The 22140-nt window shown below is 50.7% G+C and overlaps 1 protein-coding gene across 2 annotated transcripts in view; it reads right to left on the reverse strand.

Annotated features, from left to right (window-relative positions):
- Nucleotides 1–1595: 1595 nt before the first annotated feature.
- Esrrb (estrogen related receptor beta) overlaps nucleotides 1596–22140 on the reverse strand; it is a 154008-nt gene continuing 133463 nt past the window's right edge. For both annotated transcript variants that reach the window (XM_041658388.1, XM_041658387.1), the window contains exons 4-7: nucleotides 15393–15503; nucleotides 14813–14974; nucleotides 6559–6828; nucleotides 1596–1991 (exon numbers count right to left, since the gene is read on the reverse strand). In XM_041658388.1, the coding sequence (XP_041514322.1) occupies nucleotides 1747–1991; nucleotides 6559–6828; nucleotides 14813–14974; nucleotides 15393–15503 (788 nt within the window). In that variant the 3' untranslated portion in view covers nucleotides 1596–1746. The remainder of the gene's footprint in view (nucleotides 1992–6558; nucleotides 6829–14812; nucleotides 14975–15392; nucleotides 15504–22140) is intronic.

Raw genomic sequence — 22140 nt, forward strand, 5'->3', positions numbered from 1 at the left:
TCTGTCCTGCCCTTGCTGGTGTGGGCAGGAGGCCAAGCAGAAGGGCTGAGGACTTGGCAGATCTATTTTTGGGTAACACCCTTTCCACAATTCTGCGACACAGCAGTGTGGCTAGGGGTGGCTTTCAGAGGCCAGGATCACCAAGCCCAGACCCTAAGGATTAACCCAGTTCAGTAAGAACGCAACATCTACCTTGGTTCAGGGACAAGGAGAGCTCAGGCAGAGGTATGGATGCCTTAACATCCACTTACCCAGTGGCCCTGAGATACAATTCCTTGAAGACAGAGGGACGGGGACAGGGAGGCCTCCCTAGTTTAGCGTTAACTATGGGAAGTGGCCAGTCTCTAATTCTGAGTCCATGCAGCTCCTGGAGATGTCACCAAGGAGGCAGAGCCTGGAGCAGTCACAGGTGCCAGAAAGCCTGAAATAGGAGGACTCCTACATTCCAGGAAGGGGCAGGATATGTGTTGCCTGGGGGATTGCCCAGGAAAGTGGCCAAAGTGTGCTGGCATGTTATTTTCCAGAAGGAGCATCTTCACCTGCAGGACATCCAGTGAGAACTCAGAACTGTCCCTTGAGGGGGCTAATAGGAGGGGAACTTTGTCCCCATGCCTAGGGCTAAGATGTTTGTTAAGACAGAGCCTCTTAGGAAGCGTGGAATGGGTTGGTGGATCACCCTATACACAACTGATGGTCAGGTCTCGCTAGGTGATCCCGAAGGGTTATATCCACTAACAAATGTCAAGAGGCTACCCTCCCGTGACACAAAGCCTAGACTTTTATGAGGTAAGGGAGGAGCCAAGAGGGACCTTTAGAGTTCCTTCCTTCCCAAGGTGTCACTATGCCTCCCCGCTCTACTGTTGGGCCTCTCCCTATCCTACATCCCAGCCAAGGTTGCTGACCTTAAGTGAGGGTCCCCAGGTGCCCTCTGATGGGGCCAGGTCCTGAACAAGTTCTAGACTTGCCAGGCCCAAGAGAAGGAGGAGGCAACAGGAGCAATAGGTACAGGACCCAGCTCTTTTCTGAGCCAGTAAGTTCCTGGATACATACCCTGGAGTTACCTCAGCAGGCTGAGATGGAGCAGGAAACAAGGGAAGGGCTTTTAGGGGGGTGGGATGTGGCCACTCGCGGCTGGCAGGAGCACCAACTGGACCCTGGGTGTGGTAGAACAAGAGGAAAGAAGGAAGGGGAGGGAGCCAGCTGGACTGAGGAGGCGCAGAGACTCCTGAGTGGCCTAAGGCCCTGGCCACAGACCTCTCTATGCAGGCAGGGCCTCTGGAGACACTCCAGCCCCAAGGGCCCGCCCTCTCTGACACCAATACCCCCAGAAGAACCCAATCTAAGTCTTTTGGGTCCTGGACTCTAAGCACTGCCCATCCAGGTACATCCAGAGCCTGGATGGGGAGGGGTCTGGATATGGATGCGCTGCTTCTTGATTGTGGGGAGGGGTGATTCCTCTGGTGGTCTCCAGCCCTAAGGGGAGTCAGCCCTGGCCCAAGCCTTAGCACTGCCCATGGAGAAGGAAAAAATACCAAAGAAAATGCGGGTGACAGATGAGCCCCCCGCCCCCACCCTCCCATCCCCGTCTCCCCATCTGCTGCCCCTAGGAGTCTGCACATGGCCAAGAAGCAGAAAAACCTCTTCCTCTAGGACAGCTCAGAGCCCCGATGCAGGTGTGGAAAGTCGGGGCTGGTGGCTGTGGAGGTCTTCACATGGGTCGTGTCCATCCGTCTATATGCTGGGCCATCACACCTTGGCCTCCAGCATCTCCAGGAAGAGTTTGTGCATGGGCACCTTGCCCTGCAGTTTCACACTGTAGAAATGCTGTACGGCTTTGGCTGCCGTCTGCCGCAGGAGGGGCAGCGTCAGCAGCAGCTTGCCCGTCCTCCGTGGCTCCTCGTGGCGTTGGCTCAGCTCGTAGTCCTGCAGCGCCTCATGCAGCAGGTCCTGCAACTTCTGCACAGCCTCCAGGTCCTCAATATACATGGAATCTGTGGACACAGGAGAGAGTCAGAGCCAGCAGGGGTTGCTTGGCTGCCCTGGGGCAGAAGGGATGCCTGGGGTGAAGACAGACCAGCAGGAAGCACGGTCTACCCTCAAAGGTTGACTATTGAAGAATAAGGATCTTCACTGAAGGGCTGAGCCACAGACTGGTGGTGGCACTTGGCTCTGACTCCCAGAGACCTGCTGGATATCCTGGAGGTATCCAGGGGACCCTGGAATCTGGCCCGCAGAATCTTATGTTCCTCACTTGGTAGGTTGTGTGAGACTTGGGGCGAGCTATTTAACTTCTCTGTCCCACATTGTTCCTAGCCATAACTAACCATCTCATAGAGTTAAGAGGGTCATACAGGCTAAAGGTACAGGACACTCAAGTGCCTGTGTCACAGGAGCCTCACTGTGGTCACTACGGGCACCATCGTGTCTTCATGGTCTGTGAGCCATGAGCACTCATATGCAGCACAGCTAACCTCACAACACTGGCTGCGGAACAGGTATAAAGGCAGAAATCAAGGTCTAGCTGCTTGGGGGTTGAGGGGAATACAGGGGCATGGGACAAAGGGAGCCAGTGGGAATATAGCTGAGATACATTCATATATGTATTCAGATATTGACATATATCAATAGCTCAGTAATGGGTGCTTGCCTAGCACACTCAAGGCCTTGGGTCTGACCCCCAGCATGGCAAAGAAAAAAAGCATTGGTTTAGAATGTAGCCCATGAACTCACTGCCTAAACACTGGGATCTGAGCAGAACAGAGGGAATCTCCTAGAACCTGTCCTGTGGGGGAACTACCCAGCCACTTCTGTCAGCATCTTGTGCACGCACTATGAACTGTAGTCCCAAAGCTTGCTGTGTGGACACCGGGAGCTGAGCCAACCTTGTGAATTCCTCAAAAGAGCAGGCAAGTCCGGAGCATGCTGGGTGACCCGACCCCAGACTGCTGAGGCAGCTGGACAAGCTGGCTGGTCCCAGCGATGCTCTGGATTCCCCCGGGTCTCCTTCCACCCCAGTCACCTCTGACCCCATTTCCCATCCTGGCACCCTCCCCAAGGAGTTACAATTGGCAGGTGCTTTCAACCAAAAATGAAATAAAATAACAGTGCAGGATCAATTTCTTTGCAATCCATCAGCGAGTCTGTATCGATGGCATTGATAAACTGTTAATTACAAAATCAATGGCTATGAATTTTTTTTCTGCTGTCAAAGAGCCCTAGAGATGGCTGGGATGCAGGTGAGTGACAGCTGGCATACTCTCAAGGGACTGGGTCAGCCTCTGATGAGCTCTGCTCTTCTGCCAGGTACCCGAGGAGTCACCCCATCCACTTAGCCACAGGGGCCTCAGTGATCTCACGGCCATCCCTTCTCCAGCCAACATGCTCTGTAGGCTCCTGGGTGACTGTCCTGCCTTGAGACTATGACCTGCAGGGGCCTTGTCCACCAGCTCTCCCTTCCAGGATCACAAAGCACTAAACTTTTGAAACCAATGGACGGCAGAGTAAGGAGTCACTGGGGCAAGCAAGGGCCACTGCCATGGAAGGGAAGAATACACTTGTTTTTTTTTTTAAATATTTATTTATTTATTATGTATACAATATTCTTTCTATGTGTCTGCCTTCAGGCCAGAAGAGGGCACCAAACCTCATTACAGATGGTTGTGAGACACCATGTGGTTGCTGGGAATTGAACTCAGGACCTTTGGAAGAGCAGGCAATGCTCTTAACTGCTGAGCCATCTCTCCAGCCTGGAAGAATACACTTGTAATTCCAATAGTTGGAAGGCTGAGGCAGGAGAATTGTCCATGAGTCTAAGGCCAGCCAGGGATAAACAGTCAGTCCCAGGCTAGCCTGGGCTACAGAGTAAAACAGTCTCAAAACCCAGAAAGATGCCGATCATTATTGGCTTGCTATTTACAGCAAACTGTCTAATGTAAGATATGAACAGTGGACCGAGCATTCTGGGGGTGAGGAGGCATGGGGACGACACATGGAATCATGGGATTTCAGGCATTGTCTGTTTATAGAGCTACACAAAATAAAATAAAATAAAAACAACAACCTGTATTAGGTCAGGCTCCTGAGGAGCAGAGCCTAAGTCAGGGTTCGGGTTTAATGATTTGTGAAGAGGGTGTTTTCAGGAAGAAGCAAGAAGGCAGAGGCACAGAAGGAACAGACAACATAAAGCCAAGGCTTGCACCCACAAAGAGTTCTAAGGCAGATTGCTGTGCCGTGTAAAGCCCCCATTGGCTGACAAGGCTGGCTGGGGATTGATGACATCAGGAAAGGCACCGGAGGGTTTAGTCTGGGGAGCTAACAGCAGCAAACGCCACGGGGCTGAGGATGGGAATGCTGTGAAGGAACATGGGGCTGAGCCATCAAGTGTCCCTGTATGGATGTGCTCGAAAGCCGGAGGAACCATGGTCCCAGTTTGTCAGCCACTCAAGGAGTTCCTAGGATATGAGACTTCCAGAAAGAGCCCAGCTCGCATGGAGAAGCGGGCCTCTCCTCCTGGGAGCCAGCTTTTCCACTTCTGTATGCCGGGATCACTATTTCCCCTGACACTGTAATAGCAGTGACAACAGTCAATATTTACAGAGCTTCCTCTAGGCCAAGCAGTGAACTGCATTATCCTCAGCTGATCTTTAGTACTCACAGGTGCTTGGAGGAGGAGGTACCAGGAGCGCCTCCTACTCAAGGAGAGAGTAACCAAGGTCATGTTGTTGGTGTCAGGGAGGGAGGGAAGGAGAGAGAGACAGACAGACAGACAGAGGGGGGAAGGGAGGGAGGGAGAGAGGGAGGCAGACAGAGAGAGACAGCCAGAGATGGGAGGAAGAGGTAAAGAGAGAGAGACACAGACGGGGGGAGGGAGGGAGAGAGAAAGAGAGAGAGCGCCAGTGCTGTTAGTGTCAGGAATAGTGTGTGTATGTGTGAGTGTGTGTGTGCATGTATATGCACCAGAAGAGGGCACTGGATCCTTTGGAGCTGAATTAGAAGCCTGTGAGCTGCTATGTGGTTGCTGGGAATTAAACCAAGTGCTCTTAATTGCTAAGTCACCTCTTTAGCCCCAGAGACAAAATCTGAACTCAGGACTATCTGGCCCAGGCCGAGCAAGGAACTCTGCCACATACTGCAGTACTGCAACTGTATGTACACATTTCCAGCACGTATCTAGAGACCCTGTATTTCTCCCTGTCCCTAGCACCCAACCGGCTACCTCCAGCTCCCTAGCACCCAACCGGCTACCTCCAGCTCCCTAGCACCCAACCGGCTACCTCCAGCTCCCTAGCACCCAGCCAGCACCTCCAGCTCCCTGGCACCCAGCAGACACCTCCAGCAGGACGGGGGCTCTAAGTGTGGACGGAGCTACCCAATGCCTTACCCAAGAAAATCTAGTTGAAGTTGTAGGAAGTTCAAGATACTGAATAATCTCAAGACTTGAACACTAGGTTAACCATCCACGTGGGAAGTTAGATGGATTGTACCCACGTGTTCTGATGGGAAGAGTAGCATCTGTTCAAAAAGTAGCAGAAGCCTATGTTATCTGACAGTTAGATGACCTTGGATTGGAGGCTAACTCTGACATTTCTTTTCTCGTTTTTTAAAAAATGTACACTGGCTAGCCAGGAACTCACTGTGTAGACCAGGCTGACTTTAAACTCAAGAGATCCTCCTGCCTCAGTCTTCTTAGTGCTAGGATTAAAAGCCTGTGCGACCACACCTGGACTAACCCTGCACCTTTAAACAGTGGCACCCTTAAACTCTAGACAAATTTCCAACTTCCCCAGCCTCAATTTTCATGTCTACAAATCGGAATTATAATAAGAATTATGTACATAATGTCATAGCGAACTCTGCAAGCTGAGCACTTACTCCTGTGTACTAGGTATGTGGCTGACATAATTATATATACATTGCATGGAGTAAGGACTGCTTATGACTCAGAGTGAAGCAACTTGCTCAGGTGGTAGATGCAGACACAATCCTTAGCAATGGATTCAGAATCTACAACCTTTGGTTTCTGCAAGTAAAAGACCTAAGAAATACAAAACCAGCGCTGACCTCCATGAGAGCCCTTCCAACCCCAAGTCACCCTTGCCGTGTATTGTGGTTTAAATAAGAAATGTCCCCACAGGCTCATGGATTTGAACATTCTGTTCCCAGCTGGTGGTGTACTGGGGAAAGAGATGGAACCTTCCGGAAGTGGGGCCTTGCTGGAGGACCAGCTTTGAGGTTCACAGTCTCGCTTCACTTCCTGTTCACTCCCTCTGCTCCCTGTGTGTGGATGAAATGCCATCTCTCTGCTTCCTGCTGCCACACCAATCCTCCTCTCCCTGCTCCGGTGGCGGATTCTATTCCTCTGGAACCCTGACCCAAAAATAAACCCTTTCTTCTGTAAGCTGCTTTTTATCACAAGAAGAGAAAAGGAACTAGCACGCAGTGTTAGCAATGCCTGTCACCCCCCCACCCATCACAGCCATGCCCGTCCACAGTCCGAGCTGGGCTTGCCAGGCTCCCACAAATCCTTCAAGCCCTTTGAGGGTCACATGCCACCCTTACCTGAGTTGGCCAGAGCCAGGGCCTTGAGTGTCACAAACTCCTCCTTCTCCACCTTCAGCTTCTTGTACCTGCGCACCAGCTGCAGGATGGCACGGTAAAGCTCCAGCAGCCCCGCCAGGCGGGAGTGCTCCTCATCCATGATATAGTCCTCCGCGTACACCAGCTTATCATCGTAAGGCAGTGAGCGGTACACAATGCCCAGGATGAGGATCTCCATCCAGGCACTCTGCAGCAGGCTCATCTGGTCCCCAAGTGACAGATTCGAGAAGCCTGCAGAGGGCAGAGAAGTGGACGATGATCAGAAGTGGGCCCCGGGGCTTCCCTGGGGCTTGCTAGGGGGCCGACTGGGGAGGAGGTCTGTGTCCTTGCATCTCCAGACCCTGCTGGGGGTGGGGGAACCATGTGATGCTGCTGCCCTCCCCTTGGTAAATGAGTCACACCAGAATTCATGGAAAAGACTTCCAGAATAAGAGCTGGGTCAATGTTGACAGTTGTTATCACTATGCTTGTTGGTTCTAGGTCTTGCCCTGTGTCCTGAGACGCATGCCCACATGCATTTGCAATTGAGGGAGCTGCTGAATTAATAGCAGGATCTGGGGGCGGCAAGATGGGATCTCTAACTGTCTGCTCACTCCAGGGAGGCTCTCTGTTTTAAAACAGTACTAGATCCTAATGTAGTTTCCAGCCAGGAAGGAAGGTTCAGCTGTCCATGACCTGGGCAGAATCGCCTGGGACCAACGACAGAGGCTGCTGGGAGGGGAAGGCTCCATAAAGCCTGCTACTGGCACTTTCCCGTAAGACTCAGCAGCCATGCCCTGGAAGCTGGCATTGAGGGACACAACCCCCTCCCTCCAGTGAGGAGAAATGGGGTTAAAAGGGCTGTAGAATCATGACCCTGCCTTGTCCAGGGTGCTATGTGAGATTACCTGGGTTGGACTCTGATTGCCCATGTACTAGCTGTGGGCTGACCTTCAGGAGGCCATGCAACTTCTGCAAACCTTGACCTCTCTAACCTCTGTCCGGTCCACGTAATGGGCACGAGAGCAGGGGATGCTTCAGAGTGGTCGTGAGCTACACAGGAGAACGATTACAGAACACACGAGCTCCTCTTAGTGTTGAGAGGAAGCCCTGTGTCTGCCAGATGAGGGTGACATGCTGGGACGGCACTGTGTGCGGACTTGATTTAGGCAAAGTCAATTAATAGCCTGATTTATGAGAAAGCAACAGGGAAGAGTAAGTTTGCTAATTTCAAATCATAAAAACTAAACAGGAGGTAATAACTTCTCAGGGGGGCTCATCCAGAAACGGGGAGATTAGTCTAACTCGAAGCAAGCTAGATTTATGGTGAGAAGAAAATAGCTGGGCATGATGATGCACACTTACAATCCCAATACTTGGGAGGAGGATCTGGAGTTCAAAGCCAGCCTTGGCTACAAGAGACCCTGTCTCAAAACAAACAAACAAAACAGGGCTGGGAATACTGTGCAGTTGTCGCGTGTCTGCCTACATGTGTGAGGCCCCAACTTCAACTCCTAGTGCTGGGGAGCGAGGGAGGGAATCCACAAAGCTGTATGCACAACGTGCCATGTGCAACCGAAACGAAGGAATTTGTTTCTGGGTAATTCTGCCAACGAAAAAATTCGCTAACTTCGGACCAAGCCCTGCCTACTCACTGCTTGTGACATGGGGGTGCCATGAGGATGAAAGGGCATGGATGAGACCCCAGACCACTGCGGACACACAGTGAGCCACCATCCTCCTGCCACGGATGACTGAGGAAGCCGCCACTCTCTTATTAGTGCGGTCATTAATGCTTCCTTGCCTTGGATGACCTATCTCTTAGGGTCTGTGTGGCGTCTATCCTGCTTCCCAGCCAGAACAAGAGCTCTCCCTCTTGAAGGTCCATCTGGAAGGAAGTATACCGGAAGGGAGGCACACCTAAAGCTGAAGACCATTTACCTCACCTTTCTCTTATGAGCCCTGACCTCTCCATACAACCCGTGCCTTGGGTGCCTTGGATCACTACTGTCAGCTGTCAGCTGGTCACCTATGGGTGACCAATCACAGAGGAGGAAGTGTTCCTACCAACTAGGGGCAACTCTGGTGACTGTGCCTCCTTGTGGGGGGTACATGACACGGGGGTTAAGTTAAGTTGTGTGTCTGTTGCTGCCCACGTTCCCAGTAGCAGAGGGGGTATGTGGCAGCCTTTGGGGGCCCAGAAAGCCGGAGGTAATAAAAGATAGATAGAAATGGACATCCAATTTTCCTTATCAGGTCCGTGAGTAGGAGAGAGGCTTTGGTGACATTAATTAGCAGATACCTATCAGCCAGCATGGGAGGGTGTGGGTGGGGAGGAGGCGGACTGTACAGGGAGGGGTAGTCGGAGAGCAGAGAGACTGGGGAGGGTGGAGGAGGCACACAGGGGTGAATTCACAGACAAATGAAATGGAAGGAAGCAGAGCGGGTGGGTGGGCATGAGACAGCCGGGCTCTGGGGGTATAAACAGACTGGTGAGGTGCATCTCTCAGGCATGATCTCTGCGAAGAATGTTACAAGCAGGCTTCTGCCCCTCTCCATGCCACAGCTTTACTCAAACCCTAACTCCCAGCTTCGCTTCTGTCCACAATGAGGGTGTTACAGGTCACTGAATGTTACCAAGCAACATGGTGACAAACACCTTTAATCCCACCACAAGGATACATAGAGAAGCCTTGTCTCGGAAAAGAAAGGAAGGAGGGAGGGGAGGAGAAGGGAGAGAAGGAGAGGGAAGGGAAAGGAAAAAAGAAAAGAAAGAAAAGAAAAGAAAGGGAGGGAGGGAGGAAGGAAAGGAGGGAGAGCTTCAATGACTGGAAGCTTCTGAGAACACGCAAATGGCAAAGTTGCTAAGTATCAGGCCCTAAACAAGTGACCTGGGTGCTGTGCTCTAAAGGGACACTCCCCAGGGGTACAGACACACTCCAGAGCCCTGACTTCCAAGCGCCTGGAAAGTGCAGACACCAGACACAGGGCTGCTTGCCTTCCTGCCCACCCAGTCTGATAAGTAGTCACAGCAGAGGACAGACAGATGTCATGGCCTGACCCTGGGATGGCAAGAAAACAACCCAAAACATTTGCTTCAAGTCTATACCCCATGTAAGGGTCATGTAAGAGGCTGGCCTGCTCTAGGGAGCGTGGGGGAGGGGAGACGGCCACCTGGAAAATCCTTTACTCTGGGAGAGCATTCAGAAGGGTGGCTTTCCTCCGCTGGGCCAGCTGAGTGCGCGGGTCTGAGCAGCAGGCTCACCCTCCAGGGACAGAGTACGTTCTCTCTGACAGCTGAGAAGTCCTGGACAGAATTCTAAAAACCCCAGCCAACCTACAGTGTTTGTTGTCAGTACTTAAAAACCATTTTAATGCTTTCTAATACTTGAGGAAAACAGGAGAAGACACCGCTAGCTCCAGGAGGGGACTGGGTGGCAATGGGAAAAGGGGCACTGTTAGATCTCGTGCAGAAAGGATGCCGGGCAGAATACTATGGAAATGAAGCTTGTGATACGTGTACTTACTAGACAAACACAACAGTTAATTAATGAGCCACCGCCAAGTGTGAGGCAGAACTATTTGTGGATGTGCAAATACACACCGGCCGGTACAGACGCCAGAGCCAACCTGTCACTCTGCTAACCACTAGAGGTGACCCACCTCTGACCCTATGTATCCACACGCCTTGGTAAAATGGGACAGAGGAAGGACACCATGTTAGGGATGCTGAGGTTAAATGTGTGGCCACACAGAACACTTTTTGGTCTGCAGACGGGAAATACAGTAGGGGGCTACAGTGTTAAAATGCGAGCCCGGCGGGGGGGTGGGGGTGGGATATGATACAGGGAACACACACAGGGAATTCCCAGAAGGCTCCCACGTAGGGGCCTTGGAGGTTTTCACATTCTTCACTTCTGGCCTTTGCAAAGTAGATTCTTATCCTTTGTTATTTAAAAGGCAAGCAGCTGGTGCTCCCCCGCCAACCCCCCCCCCCCCTTGTGTTTCCAATTGGGTTGGGCCCCTATCAATTCATTGAGGATGGAGGGCCAGCAAGAGGGCCTCCTGCAGCAGGAGGTCTGAGAGAGGCTCTGGTGACAAGGCTGACCAGCCCTCTGAGCAGCTCATCCTGGGACCACTGCCCAGCCCAGGGCCCCTGGCACACAGGTCTCCCTCTCTATGCTCTACAGCTCCGGGGAAAACTGTTATCTGCACCAGTGGATCTAATAACAGCTGGCCCCATCCCCCATGACACTATGCGCTCCTAGAATTAAAAAAAAAAAGCACATAATTTGTGGCAAGTGGAGTTCATAATCTGCTAATTTATGATGGTCTCTGCCGACCTGGAGAGCCATTAGAGAGGTAATAAAGGGAGATGTAATTATAGGATCCGGGGCCACTTCAGACACAGCTGCTGTCACTCGGCAGCTCATCCTTCATCCCGCCAGACGGCGGTTCCTCAGGAGCAGGCTGTCCAAAGAGCCTTCCTGAAGAGGCCTCTGGGGATTCCCTGCATACAGCAGCCAGAGCTGGGCACTGGAGACGACTCTCCATGAAGGCTTTCCTGACCAGGGTGGAGTCCCTGCTGCCTGGGGAGGGCAGACAAGCGGCAAACAATGCAGGAAGCCTGCAACTCATTGAACTCAACCAGCAGCCCAGGCAAAGGTTGTTGTTGCCTGGATCGCGGGAGTAAGAGGTTGCTGCTCTCAGGACTAGGGCTTGCCCTCCAAGAAGCTCAATTCTTGGGAAATTCAACTCAGTCAAAACTGCATTTCCAGTACTGAAACCTCAAAGCGACCCAAGCAATAACCAAGCAAATTGCTATTTTACCATCAGCCCAGCACCGAAAAGGTGGAGGCAGAAGGATCACTCCAAGTGTGAAGCCTGCCAAAGCTACATAGTCACACCTTGTCTCCAAAAGAGAAAACCTTCTGAGGTTTCAGTTCCCCAAGGTCAACTGGGTATGAACATAGGAAGTAGAAAAGTCCAGAAAATACTTAAGTTTAAGTGATCTGGGCCACTCTGCTCTACTCTGTTCCATACAAAAATCAGGCTGTTTTCTGGTGTATCCTTGCTGTATATGCCGTCTGACTGTTTGTCACATGAAGCCACCTCAGTCGTGAGGCCAAGTATCAGGGACATGCAGTGCACAGATGTGCTCAGGTGGTCTTCATGACCCCAGGCACAGGGGAAGGCATCAAGGACATAAGATATAGAAGGACAGATAAACTCCATTGCAATGAGAGGACGGAAATACAATATATAAGAGTTTCAGACATGGGAACCTATTAGAGGTTTCAGGCTCCACGGATGGGGTGGAGTCTCAGATGATCTCTGATTAATGGGAAAGCACCCCTAATACTCTGTATAAGTCACGTATTGGGAGACCCTCTGTGCAGTGCTTTCCCAGCAAACGTCAGTACCCTCTGTGCACCTGCTTGCAGGCCACAGGCTTAAGACATGCAGCATGAGCCAATCCCACCTAAAGACTGCTGCAGAACTCTGGTCCTAGGCAGTCTAAACCCCTCTCTTACGCATGCCCCCCCCCACCAGAATCGAGATGACTCAGTGTGGTCTTGGTGTGGGCTCTAACAGGTGAGCCTCCTAATCAATCTTCAACTGCTTTCTCTCTCCATAAGCCTATCTTCAAATGAGCTTTCCATCAGAAGTGGGATTAAGTCAGTAGTTTAAACTATAGTGGACACAGTGCTAGAGAGATGGGTCAGTGGTCACTTGCTGCTCCTACAGAGAGGGATCAGGGCAGACTCCCAGCACCCACATGGAAGATCACTGGCATTTGTAACTCCAGTTCCAGGGGATCTGACACCCTCTTCTTCCTTGGGCATTGTATGCACACGGTGCATAGGCCTACATGCAGGCAAAACACCTACTATACACATTAAAAAAAAAAAAGACACTTGGTCTGTCCTTGCCCTTAGTGTGAGACTTACACACAGTGACAGGAGACCCTTATTAATTAACTAAATGATTCAACATGCAGATTTATGCAAGTCAATATGTAAGATAAACGAGTGAGACTTTGCTTACGTCACATCCTCTTATTTATGGCTCTGGTTTCTTGAGATAGGGTCTCTTTTGTTAGGCAGCCTGGGTGGCCTAGAATTCACTAGGCACAACAGACTGGCCTCAAAGTGACAGCAAGCCTCTTGTTTCCAGAGTGCTGAGATTACAGGTGTGAGCCATCACACTCACCTTGATTATAATCCACAGGAATTATTCTTTGGAGTTGACGTGCAGACGCAAAGGAGGCTGCGTCACTACTGGTAACTATGACAACCATGGTAGGGTGGCAGGTTCTGAGTGACCTGCTCCTGGGATACCTAGTGGGGGCTTCTGGAATTCCCATTTTACAGATGGAAACACTGAAGTTCAGAAAAACCTCACACAAGGCCAATAAAGGCAGATCTGGAACAGGAGCCCCACTTGTCTGGCTCCAAAGCCTAAGTTCCCAACAATAGCCCTGCTTGCCTGTATTCGGTGGAAGTTCCACCCCAAACCCCTCCCCTGAGAGTTGCCTCAGTCTAGATTTCTGCCCCTCCAGAGATGCTCAAGACCACCTCTACAGGGCATTGAAACTGCCCCCCCCCCCGAACAAACACGTGGTTTTCTGGGCTCCTCTCTGGGGGACTGGAAAACATCCACGAGCATTTGTATCAGTTAAACCTGGGCTTTTTCTAATTTGGTATGATTCGGTCTGATTGGGATTATTGCATCGGTGGAGAGGCTTATCAGGGCACAGAAACTTTTCAGCATGTCCCTCTAACTTGGCACAGATGTGAGAAACACATGAGCAGGAAGGTTGAGTCTCCTGGATGCTCCTTTCCCCCAGGTGTTATGGGGTAAGGCTCACAGAAGGAAGATGCACTGACCCAGGAGACCACCAGGCGCCACTCCTGAGCCGTCCCTCTGAAGCTGTACCTAGCTGACCCCGAGGAGTAGTCTATGGGCTGGGCTGGGGTGGCTGTGCCCAATTTGGCTTGGGGTCAGTGGAGCAATCCAGGCTGAGGTGTCTTAAGCATCGGCCTGACACCACATCTGTGCTGAGGCAGCACGGGGCAGATTTAAAAACGACTGAGTGTGTAATCCCGGGAGACTGAGCTGAGCTCCTTATGAAGGACGTACTCGCCAGGTGCCTGGGCAAACCCACACGAGGCTTAGAGTGCTAAGGGACCTCTAGGCTTGCCGAAGGTTTGCGTCGGCAACATCTCCAAGCCCTGTCCACAAGTTGGTGCCTTCCCGAGTGGGTACCCTTGAGTCTCACTCACAACAGTGAGACTCACCTCAGTCAAGTGCTGGCCCTCACAGGCCAGCACAGCTCTGCTACGCTGCCACGTGTGCTATGCTCGTCTTCTAGGACCACGGCTGACAAAAGACAATCTACAGACACAAAGATAAAGCCATGTCATGTAGCTAGAAAGAGTCTGCACGGGGAAGGGTTCTCTGACTCAGTGAACCCCAGTGCTGGAGGACAGGGCAGGACCTTAAATTGTACAGAGAAAGGCCCCCATGCGTGTGCAATATGGAATTCCATGGGCTCCACCATTCACCCAGACCGAGAGAGGCTCACAGTGGGGCTCAGGCCTGAAATACACCGTGCATGCAGCGCTGCTCCTGCCCCTGATGCTCAACAAGGAGACCAGGTGGCCATGGTGAGGATACAAGTGACAATGGCACATGACAGACTCCACACCTCAACCCGCTACCTTATTTCACCCCGTGTTTATCTACAAAGGCCGAGTTCTCATACTCCCATTCCACAGGTCACATGACAGGCTTAGGTCACAGAGCTTCTGGGTCTAGAATCTGACTGGGACCCAACTCCTAAGGCCCTGCTCCTAACGCCTCCCCACCTGCAGCTACTGTAAAAGAAGGGAGTGTTTCCCACTGTAATGCCAGTGAACTCCAGGAGACGCCTACTGTTTTGTCTTATGGGTTTAAGGACCTTGCTCTCCAAATAGTCTCAACTGTCTACCCCATACGGCAGGTCCTAATAAGATGACAAGCCGTTCTGATGAGCCCCAGGGAAGCTCACAAACATTCTGAACCTTCCGCATACTACTCCCCCAATCCCACAGAGGAGAGAAGGGCCGTGAGTGGGGTGGCAAAGGTCTTCCAGGCTTCTTCGGGCCAGGCACCAAACATCAAAGGCACAGCTACCGGACGGGGTGAGCCTAGAGTCCCTTACCACTCCTGCCCCCACCGCACCACAACTCACCTGGGATGTGTTTGGCCCAGCCGATGATGACCACCAGCTCCCGATCTGCCAAGTCACAGAGAGTAGTCAGGGCCTTGATATCTCCCTCAGGCATACCAGGGGGAGGCATAGCATACAGCTTGTCGGGTTCAGCCACCAGTAGATAGGAGACGATTTTAGTCACTGCAATGACCAAAAAGGGAGCAAACAGTAAATGTCTGGGGCAGAAGGGGTAGTGTCAGGCTGAAGCCCTGGGGGTCAAAGGTAGCTGGCATCTGTCTGCTCCCTGACATCACAAAGCTGCTGGCAGTAGTAAGGAGAGCACTGAGGTGTCTTCAGCAATGGGCAACTGCTCAGAGGACCCTGGCACAGCCGTTTCTAGGAGGGCATGGAGACAAGGCCTGGGTGCTGGGGTTCTTATTTCACACAGAGGCCAGTTCTGTGCCATTCCATATAGACAGGGCTTCTGATGAAGCCAGCCAACACTGGGCACTGTTGGCCGTCTTTAGATCCACAATGAATGGCCCCAGGAGGATGCCCGAGATTCCAGTCAGAGAAGGGCAGGGGGTGAAGGGATGGGGATGGGCTGCCTGGCACACACTTGGTTTTTTGGCAGGTGGGGAAATCTGTAAGCTCAGGTAGGGGCTGTTCTCGGAGTCCAGCCGTCGCTTGTACTTCTGGCGACCTCCACGCACTCGGTCAAGGCGCACACCTGTCAGAGAAGAGAGATGTTTGCTATCAAGAGCCGTTCCAAATTTCCAGGGAAGGAGGCACTGACTTAGGATCTGTAGCCCTGGCTAAGAGCTTCAAGGCCATCCAGTCTCATGGAAGACACCATCCGAAATAACAGCCCATCCCACCTGCTAGCCTGGTCCTGTCTGTAATGGTTTAGAAAAAATGGTGCAGTTCCCCGAGGGGCAGCAGCAAGCAGCGGGGTCACTGTCTGCCTCTCTGTGTGCAGCTCCCCCTAAAATCACCCTGAAACCGCAACCCTCTGAGCCCTCATCTCCAAAAGGAAGGCACAACAAAGCCCTCTGCCATGTGTCCCTATCTCAGTTCTGCTTTGTATCCAGGGAGGGCCGAGTTCACGAAGCTGGGGAAGAGGGGCTAGCGAGGTAGGTCAGTTGGTACAGTGCGTGCCTAGCATATACATGGCCCTGGCTTCAATCCCCAGCAGTCGGGTGAAGACAGGAAGATCGGAAGTCCATGGTCGGCAACACAGAGAGTTTAGAGCCAGCCTGGGCTACATGAGACTGTCTCAAGAGTAAAAAGGAATACGAAGACAGTCCTCCAAGAAAGCCTCAGCTTCTAAGTTCCTCTAAAGCTTAACTCCTGTTCTTTCCCCTAGAGGTAAGAGTACCCCACCTAAGGCCTGCCCTTCCCTTTTCCAGGAAGACCAGCTGACCTGGAAAGAGAGACAATGGGCTTTGTCAGCAGTCTTAGCCTGCCCACTTAACTCAGTCCAGCCCACCCGGCCAAAAAAAAAAAAAAAAAAAAGTCACTTGATAGAAAGCTGATTTACTTCTCACTTGTGCTGTGGGCCACTTCTTTGATAGTAAGTACAGCTAGTTACATACAGATAGCCCTAGGAAAAAGAGGAAACTGCCTAGAGAGCCGCTTTTGTAGGTGGGACAATGCCTTTGGGACAAGGGATTCCGGGAAGACACCACACACCCACACCCCAGTTTCAATAAACTGGCTGCAGTCCACATCCTCTCGTCCTCTCCGAGAGGGCAAAGGAGGTGCTGGAGCTTTGGAGATAGGAGCCACGCCTTTCTTAAGGAGCCAGTTACCTCTCAACCACACCTAGTCCGGAGTGGCTCCCAAAACTGGCCTTGAATTTTAGATCCTCCAGCTTCAACCTCCCAAGGTGGAGATTAGAGGCCTGCACCACGGCACAGTTTACACAGGGCAAGGGATGGACTGAAGGGTCCCCTCTGTACCAGGCCAGCACTGGACACTAGAGCTACATCCTCAGTTCGTTAACAGTCCTTTAACAGGTGGCGCACAGGCTGTCAGCTACAGGGGACGAGGCAGACTCAGCATCCCGCCCGACTTCTACTTAACGGTAATTTGCATTCGGAGGGTGGCCTTGTTGGGCTCTGTGCTGCACTCCCACTGACCTGGGTTCTTCATCCCCCCCCCCCCTTAGAGGTGAAATGTTGAGTCTGTGACACAGGGCCATCCAATGGGAAGGAAGAGGGCACAGAATGTGTGGGCAGCCCCAGGACACGCACAACATCCTGGTGACATATTCCATGTTTCTGAGCACTCTGGGATCTGCCTTTCTAAGCCTGGTCTGTGGACCTCTGAGAAGCTGTCAGCAACCCCCCACCTCTGTTGAGACAATCGAATTGCTGTAACAGATCATGTCTGTGTTGATTTCTCTAGGAGCAGAACCCAGAGCAAAGGAAGCACATGCAAGAAGCCATGAGGGCAAGGGAAGGAAGGGCCATTCTAGGTTCTGCTGCTGGCTGTGTCCGTTCAACCTGCTGGTACTCCTCAGACACTGGAGGCCCGGTCTGGGTGATTTATCTCCCTGTCACCAGCTGAATGCTTCTTTGATTCTTTTGCTAGCCTTACCGGTGGGCCCAGGCTGAGCCAGCCTGTGGCCAACGCTCTGGGGCAGAACTGAGGTCACAGGAAGCGACCAGCATACATAGGATGGCTAGTGATGAGAAAGGAGTGGTCTTCTCAAAGTGTGGGCCACAGACCAGTAGCATCAGCATCATCTGGGGCTTGCTAAGAGAGCAAACTTCTCAGGCCCCCAGACAGGAAGAGCAAATGAGCGCCCCCCCTCCCCGCCCAGATAGTCTCAAGTACCTCCAGCTGGCCTCTGAATCACCGAGTAACCAAGAAGTTCCTGAACTTGAGATTCTCCTGTTTCTCTTTCCCCAGTATTGGGATTATAGACATGTTACACTATGTGAAGTTAATGCAACACTGGTGTTTAAACCCAGGACTTTGCGCCTGTTGGACAAGAACTTACTAACCAAGCTATACTCCCAGTCCCAAAATAAACATCTTACCAAGATGAGTTAGGACATGCAGAGCCTGTAGGCACTGCTCCTGGGGTACCCTGGTGGACCTGCTCCACATTCCACCTCCCTCATTATCCCGGCCCTTAGGGAACACAGGAAACAGCTCAGTCTCCCAGCACAAACCTAACCCTACAGGCTCCCGTAGCTCACAATTGTCCCCCACTCCTGAAATCCCCTCTAATAGAGGCAGAGACACAACAAGGCATGAGACCCCTGCATACTGTTCTCCCACCCGAGCTCAGGCTACCCCCTTGAAATGCCACACAACCCAGAGTGCAACCCTACTGCATTCAGAGGACACTGAGGGCCCATGGGCACCCCCCTCCATGTGCCAGAGCTGATATGCACTCTTATTCTTGAGTTCAAAGGGGGGGGGGCTACACCACTTTCTCCACAAGCCACTCCAAGGGACTCTTCTCTCTCCCTAGCCCACCCTAAGGTGACTGTAAGCTAGAGAGAGACACCTTTGAAACAGGCTGGGGGGCAGCTAACACCTCTGCCATTCCTTCTTGAATGTTCTCTGACTTGATTAAAGACCTTGGTGGGTGCTCAAGAAAGTCCTGATGAGAAAGAGCACCACCCTGCAACACACACCAGGTGTTTCTTCACAGCACCAGGGCCTCCCCTGCTGGTTACGCGTCCCTTGAGGTCAGAAGCTGCACGTGGCCCATTTTGGGTTCTGGCATGGAGCCTGGTAGCCAGCAGGTGATTAGGAAAACACTGTGTTCAATTTTCTGGTAAGTCACATCAACAATGGTTAACAGCATGGCTCACAGAAGACTTTCTATATATATTACACCGTCTAACCCACAACATACGGACTGGCTGCCATTACCCCATTTAACAAATAAGGAAAACAGGTGGAGGGGCTGGCTGGCTTGCCTGCTAAGAGTCAGTACTCAAACCCATTTGCCATTCCCAGGAGTGGCCTTCCAGGACACATCTCAAGGACTCAGACCCACCCCGGCATTTCCCCTCCAGTTCTTTATAGCCAGGCACCCAGCGATGCCAATGGTTATCAACTGCCATGTCAGCTTCTCTGGCTGGAACTAAGGATCGCACGTCAAAGATCGGCACAAAACGGGTCTGTTCTCACTGTTTTTACGCTCTTGTCCAAATCCAAACCCATGAAGTCTATGACCAGGGAACCCGGGGGTCATGCTCATGCTGACATAGTTCTTGACACTTGGAGAAGGAGGTTCAATGCTTCACGGTCATCCTTGGGCTTGGGAGGAGGGAACCCATTCGGCCGGGAGTCCAGGCTTTCCTGAAATTTTAATACTCTTGAGGCAGGAGCATTGCCAAGGAGTTCCAACAGCCCGGGAGCTACATTTCACTAGCTCCCACGTGCTACCACCACTCCACGTGCAGTTACGGCTGAGTGTGCCCAGACAAGCCCAGTACTGAGCTGTGGTGGCCAACGAGGAGGCTGACGTGCTCACCTCAGACAGCTCCTGTCAGGAGCCATTTCCCCCAAAAAGTATTGCAGGGACCATTGTCTTGGGGATGTTTGCAGAGAGCCCCACACCCCAACTATATTGAGAACTGTTCCTTGGTGGAGCCCACCGCACACCCAACTATCTTGAGAGCTATCTGTTAGCGGAACCTGACCCACATTCCAACTATCTAGAGAACTGTTTGTGGTTGGAATCACAAAAGAAACGATTCCGCTTGCATAGAGAACACTAGGTGTGTCGACTCTTGACCAAGTATCGACTTGTGACCGTTGCTGCCCCGGCAAGATCCGATGCCCACATCCGAAGCCAAAGGGCTATATAAGCTGCAGCCATTACGCTAATAAATGGAAGCTTTGACAAGAGAATTTTGCTTGGCCTCGTCCCTCTCTCTTGCCCATGTCTTTTTCAGATAGCGCCTCTTCGGGACCCTGGAATAACTGACCTGCCAGGCGGGTTACAACCCTAGACTAACTGGCCCGCTTGGTGGTTACAGTGTTGCCCGAACCAGGAACTTGAAGCACGATCAACTATCGGACAACGACGCGCAGTCCTGGGACGACAATGATAAAGAAGAGAAGGTTCTGCCAGCTGTAGAACTTGGACAGATCTGTAGGACAAGGTAGGCGCAGGTTCACTGTCGTCCAATAGACATGGGAACAACAGTCAGTCTCAAAGGAAGAGAAATTTATCAGGGAGAGAGGATTAAGAGTCAAAAAGAGAGATTTATGTGTTTGCTTGCAGACTCAAAAGGGAGTCCCTCAGATGCGAGAAGTAAGGGTACAATTCACACAGCTATGCCAGCCAAGCAGGCTGGCTGCTAGGGCTAAGAGCCTATGTCTTAACCCCTTGCCATAAGCAGCAAAAGCTGCCAGGCAGGTTTGCTATAAAGGAAACTAGACTCAAAAAGTTACAGTTTTAGGAGAGTAAAAGGAGGTTAAATATGCTTCTTTTCCATTTTATAATTTTGCTTCTTGGTCAAAAATCTTTAGTTTGTAGGCACATAAATTTATATCCAAGGTAGATTAATTTCAGTACTGTGGTTCTGTAGGAAAGTTTTAAAATCAAAATTGTAATACATTTAGAGGATTTTAAAATTGTTTAGGCTATCCTGAGTTTTTATTTCTTTCTTATAAAGTTGAGGTTTGTTCTTTTGAGTTCTGTGAAAAGTTTTGTTATAATTTTAATGAACATTTACATTAAATCTGTGAGTTCTGTGAGGAATGTTGCTATAATTTTTAATGGACATTTACACTGAATCTGTAGATAGGCTTTCAGTGAAATTGTCATTTTTGCTGTGTTTCTTCTACTTTCCCAAGAAAATAGGAGATCTTTCAAGAGTTAAAGTTCTTATCATACAGGTTTTTCCATTTTGTATGGCCCACTCTTGGGTGGGAGTTGTATTGTCTCAGCTTGTGGTCCTTTCCTGCTGCCAGGTGTTGCTTCAGGGTGGACTGCTGAGGCCCAGGCCTCTTACTAAATTTATCAAGGGCCAGAGTGATAATGGTTAAAAATAAAAAACATTTCCGCCTCCACAAGCAGAGATGACAGAACCCAAACTTCTGTCCTGCTTGCTTAGAGTTACTCCAAGATATTTTATAAATTTATGGATATTTAAAAGGATGATGTCTCATTTATCCTAGGTGTAAAAGAGATACATTTGGGTTGTTTTCAGATTCTGGCTATGATAAAGTAGTTCTGCTATGGGCATAGCTGAGCACATGTCCTTATGGTATGGTTAAACAACTTTTGTATTTAGGCCCAAAAGGGGTATTGCTGAGTTTTAAGGAAGATATTTGCCTAATTTTAAAAAAAATAGCCATAATGGGGGGCCCCTAGTACTGGGGAGACTCTCACTTGGGTCTCGGGATGGCGCCCCCCTCCCCATGGCTTGCTGGAGACCATCCTTGCTGCAATTGCATGGGGCTTTGGTTGATGGGATGGGACGGGTCTGATACACTGGGTGGGGCCGAGGCTCATAACCTGCGCTGGGGAGGAGTTCGACCCCGAGTGACCGGGAAAAGGAGTTTTTGAGGAAAGAGGCCACAGCCCAGTGGTCCAGGAGGGTCATAAAAATTTCAAAAATCCAGTGATGGTCACAAGGGGGCAACTCCCTGCCTCTCGGGACCACTCCCAGGGTCCTGATCGGCTAGTTCCCTAAACAGTGATAATCGCAGGGAGGGGGACCTCCCTGTCTCTCTCAGGATTGGGGCCTGGCTTTATCTTCAGCTAGTTCCTGGTGCAGGGTCACTGAACCGGCTAGTCCTAGATTTTTGATTCTTCTCTTCCTGCTGCGGGAGTCTGGATTTATCCAGGTCTTTCAATACTTCCAAAAGTGGCTGTGTCAGTTTACACTTCCAGCAATGGAGTTTTTTCTTTACCCACACTTTCTTAAGCATAAATTTTTAATAATTTTTAATCTTGGTCATTTTTACAAGGATAAGGTAAAATCTCAGAATTTTGATTTTCATTTCTCTGATGGCTAAAGGATGTTATGTTGAGCATTTTTTAAGTGTCTCTCAGTCATTTTTAAGTTCGTCTGTTGAGCGTTTTCAGTTTAGGTCCGTAACAAATATTTTTATTGAATTAATTTTTTGATAACTAATTTCCTGAGTTCTTCATATATTTTTGGAATGGGTTTATGATAAGTAAGGATCTTTTCCCACTCTATAGTCTTGTTATACAAAAGCTTGTCAGTTCAGGGGATCTCATTGTTTCTCCCAATGTTTGTGCCACTGAGGCTGTGTTTGAGATGTGGCAAAATGTACTTCTAAATATAATTTTTATATGCTGAGGCCTTTGACTCATTTAAACTTGAGTTTTGTACATGGAGATGGATATGGATCTATTTTTA

This window comes from Microtus oregoni, unplaced genomic scaffold (assembly GCF_018167655.1).
Source record: "Microtus oregoni isolate MIOR12 unplaced genomic scaffold, Mior012 000009F_ref0000495, whole genome shotgun sequence".
NCBI classification, from domain to species: domain Eukaryota; kingdom Metazoa; phylum Chordata; class Mammalia; order Rodentia; family Cricetidae; genus Microtus; species Microtus oregoni.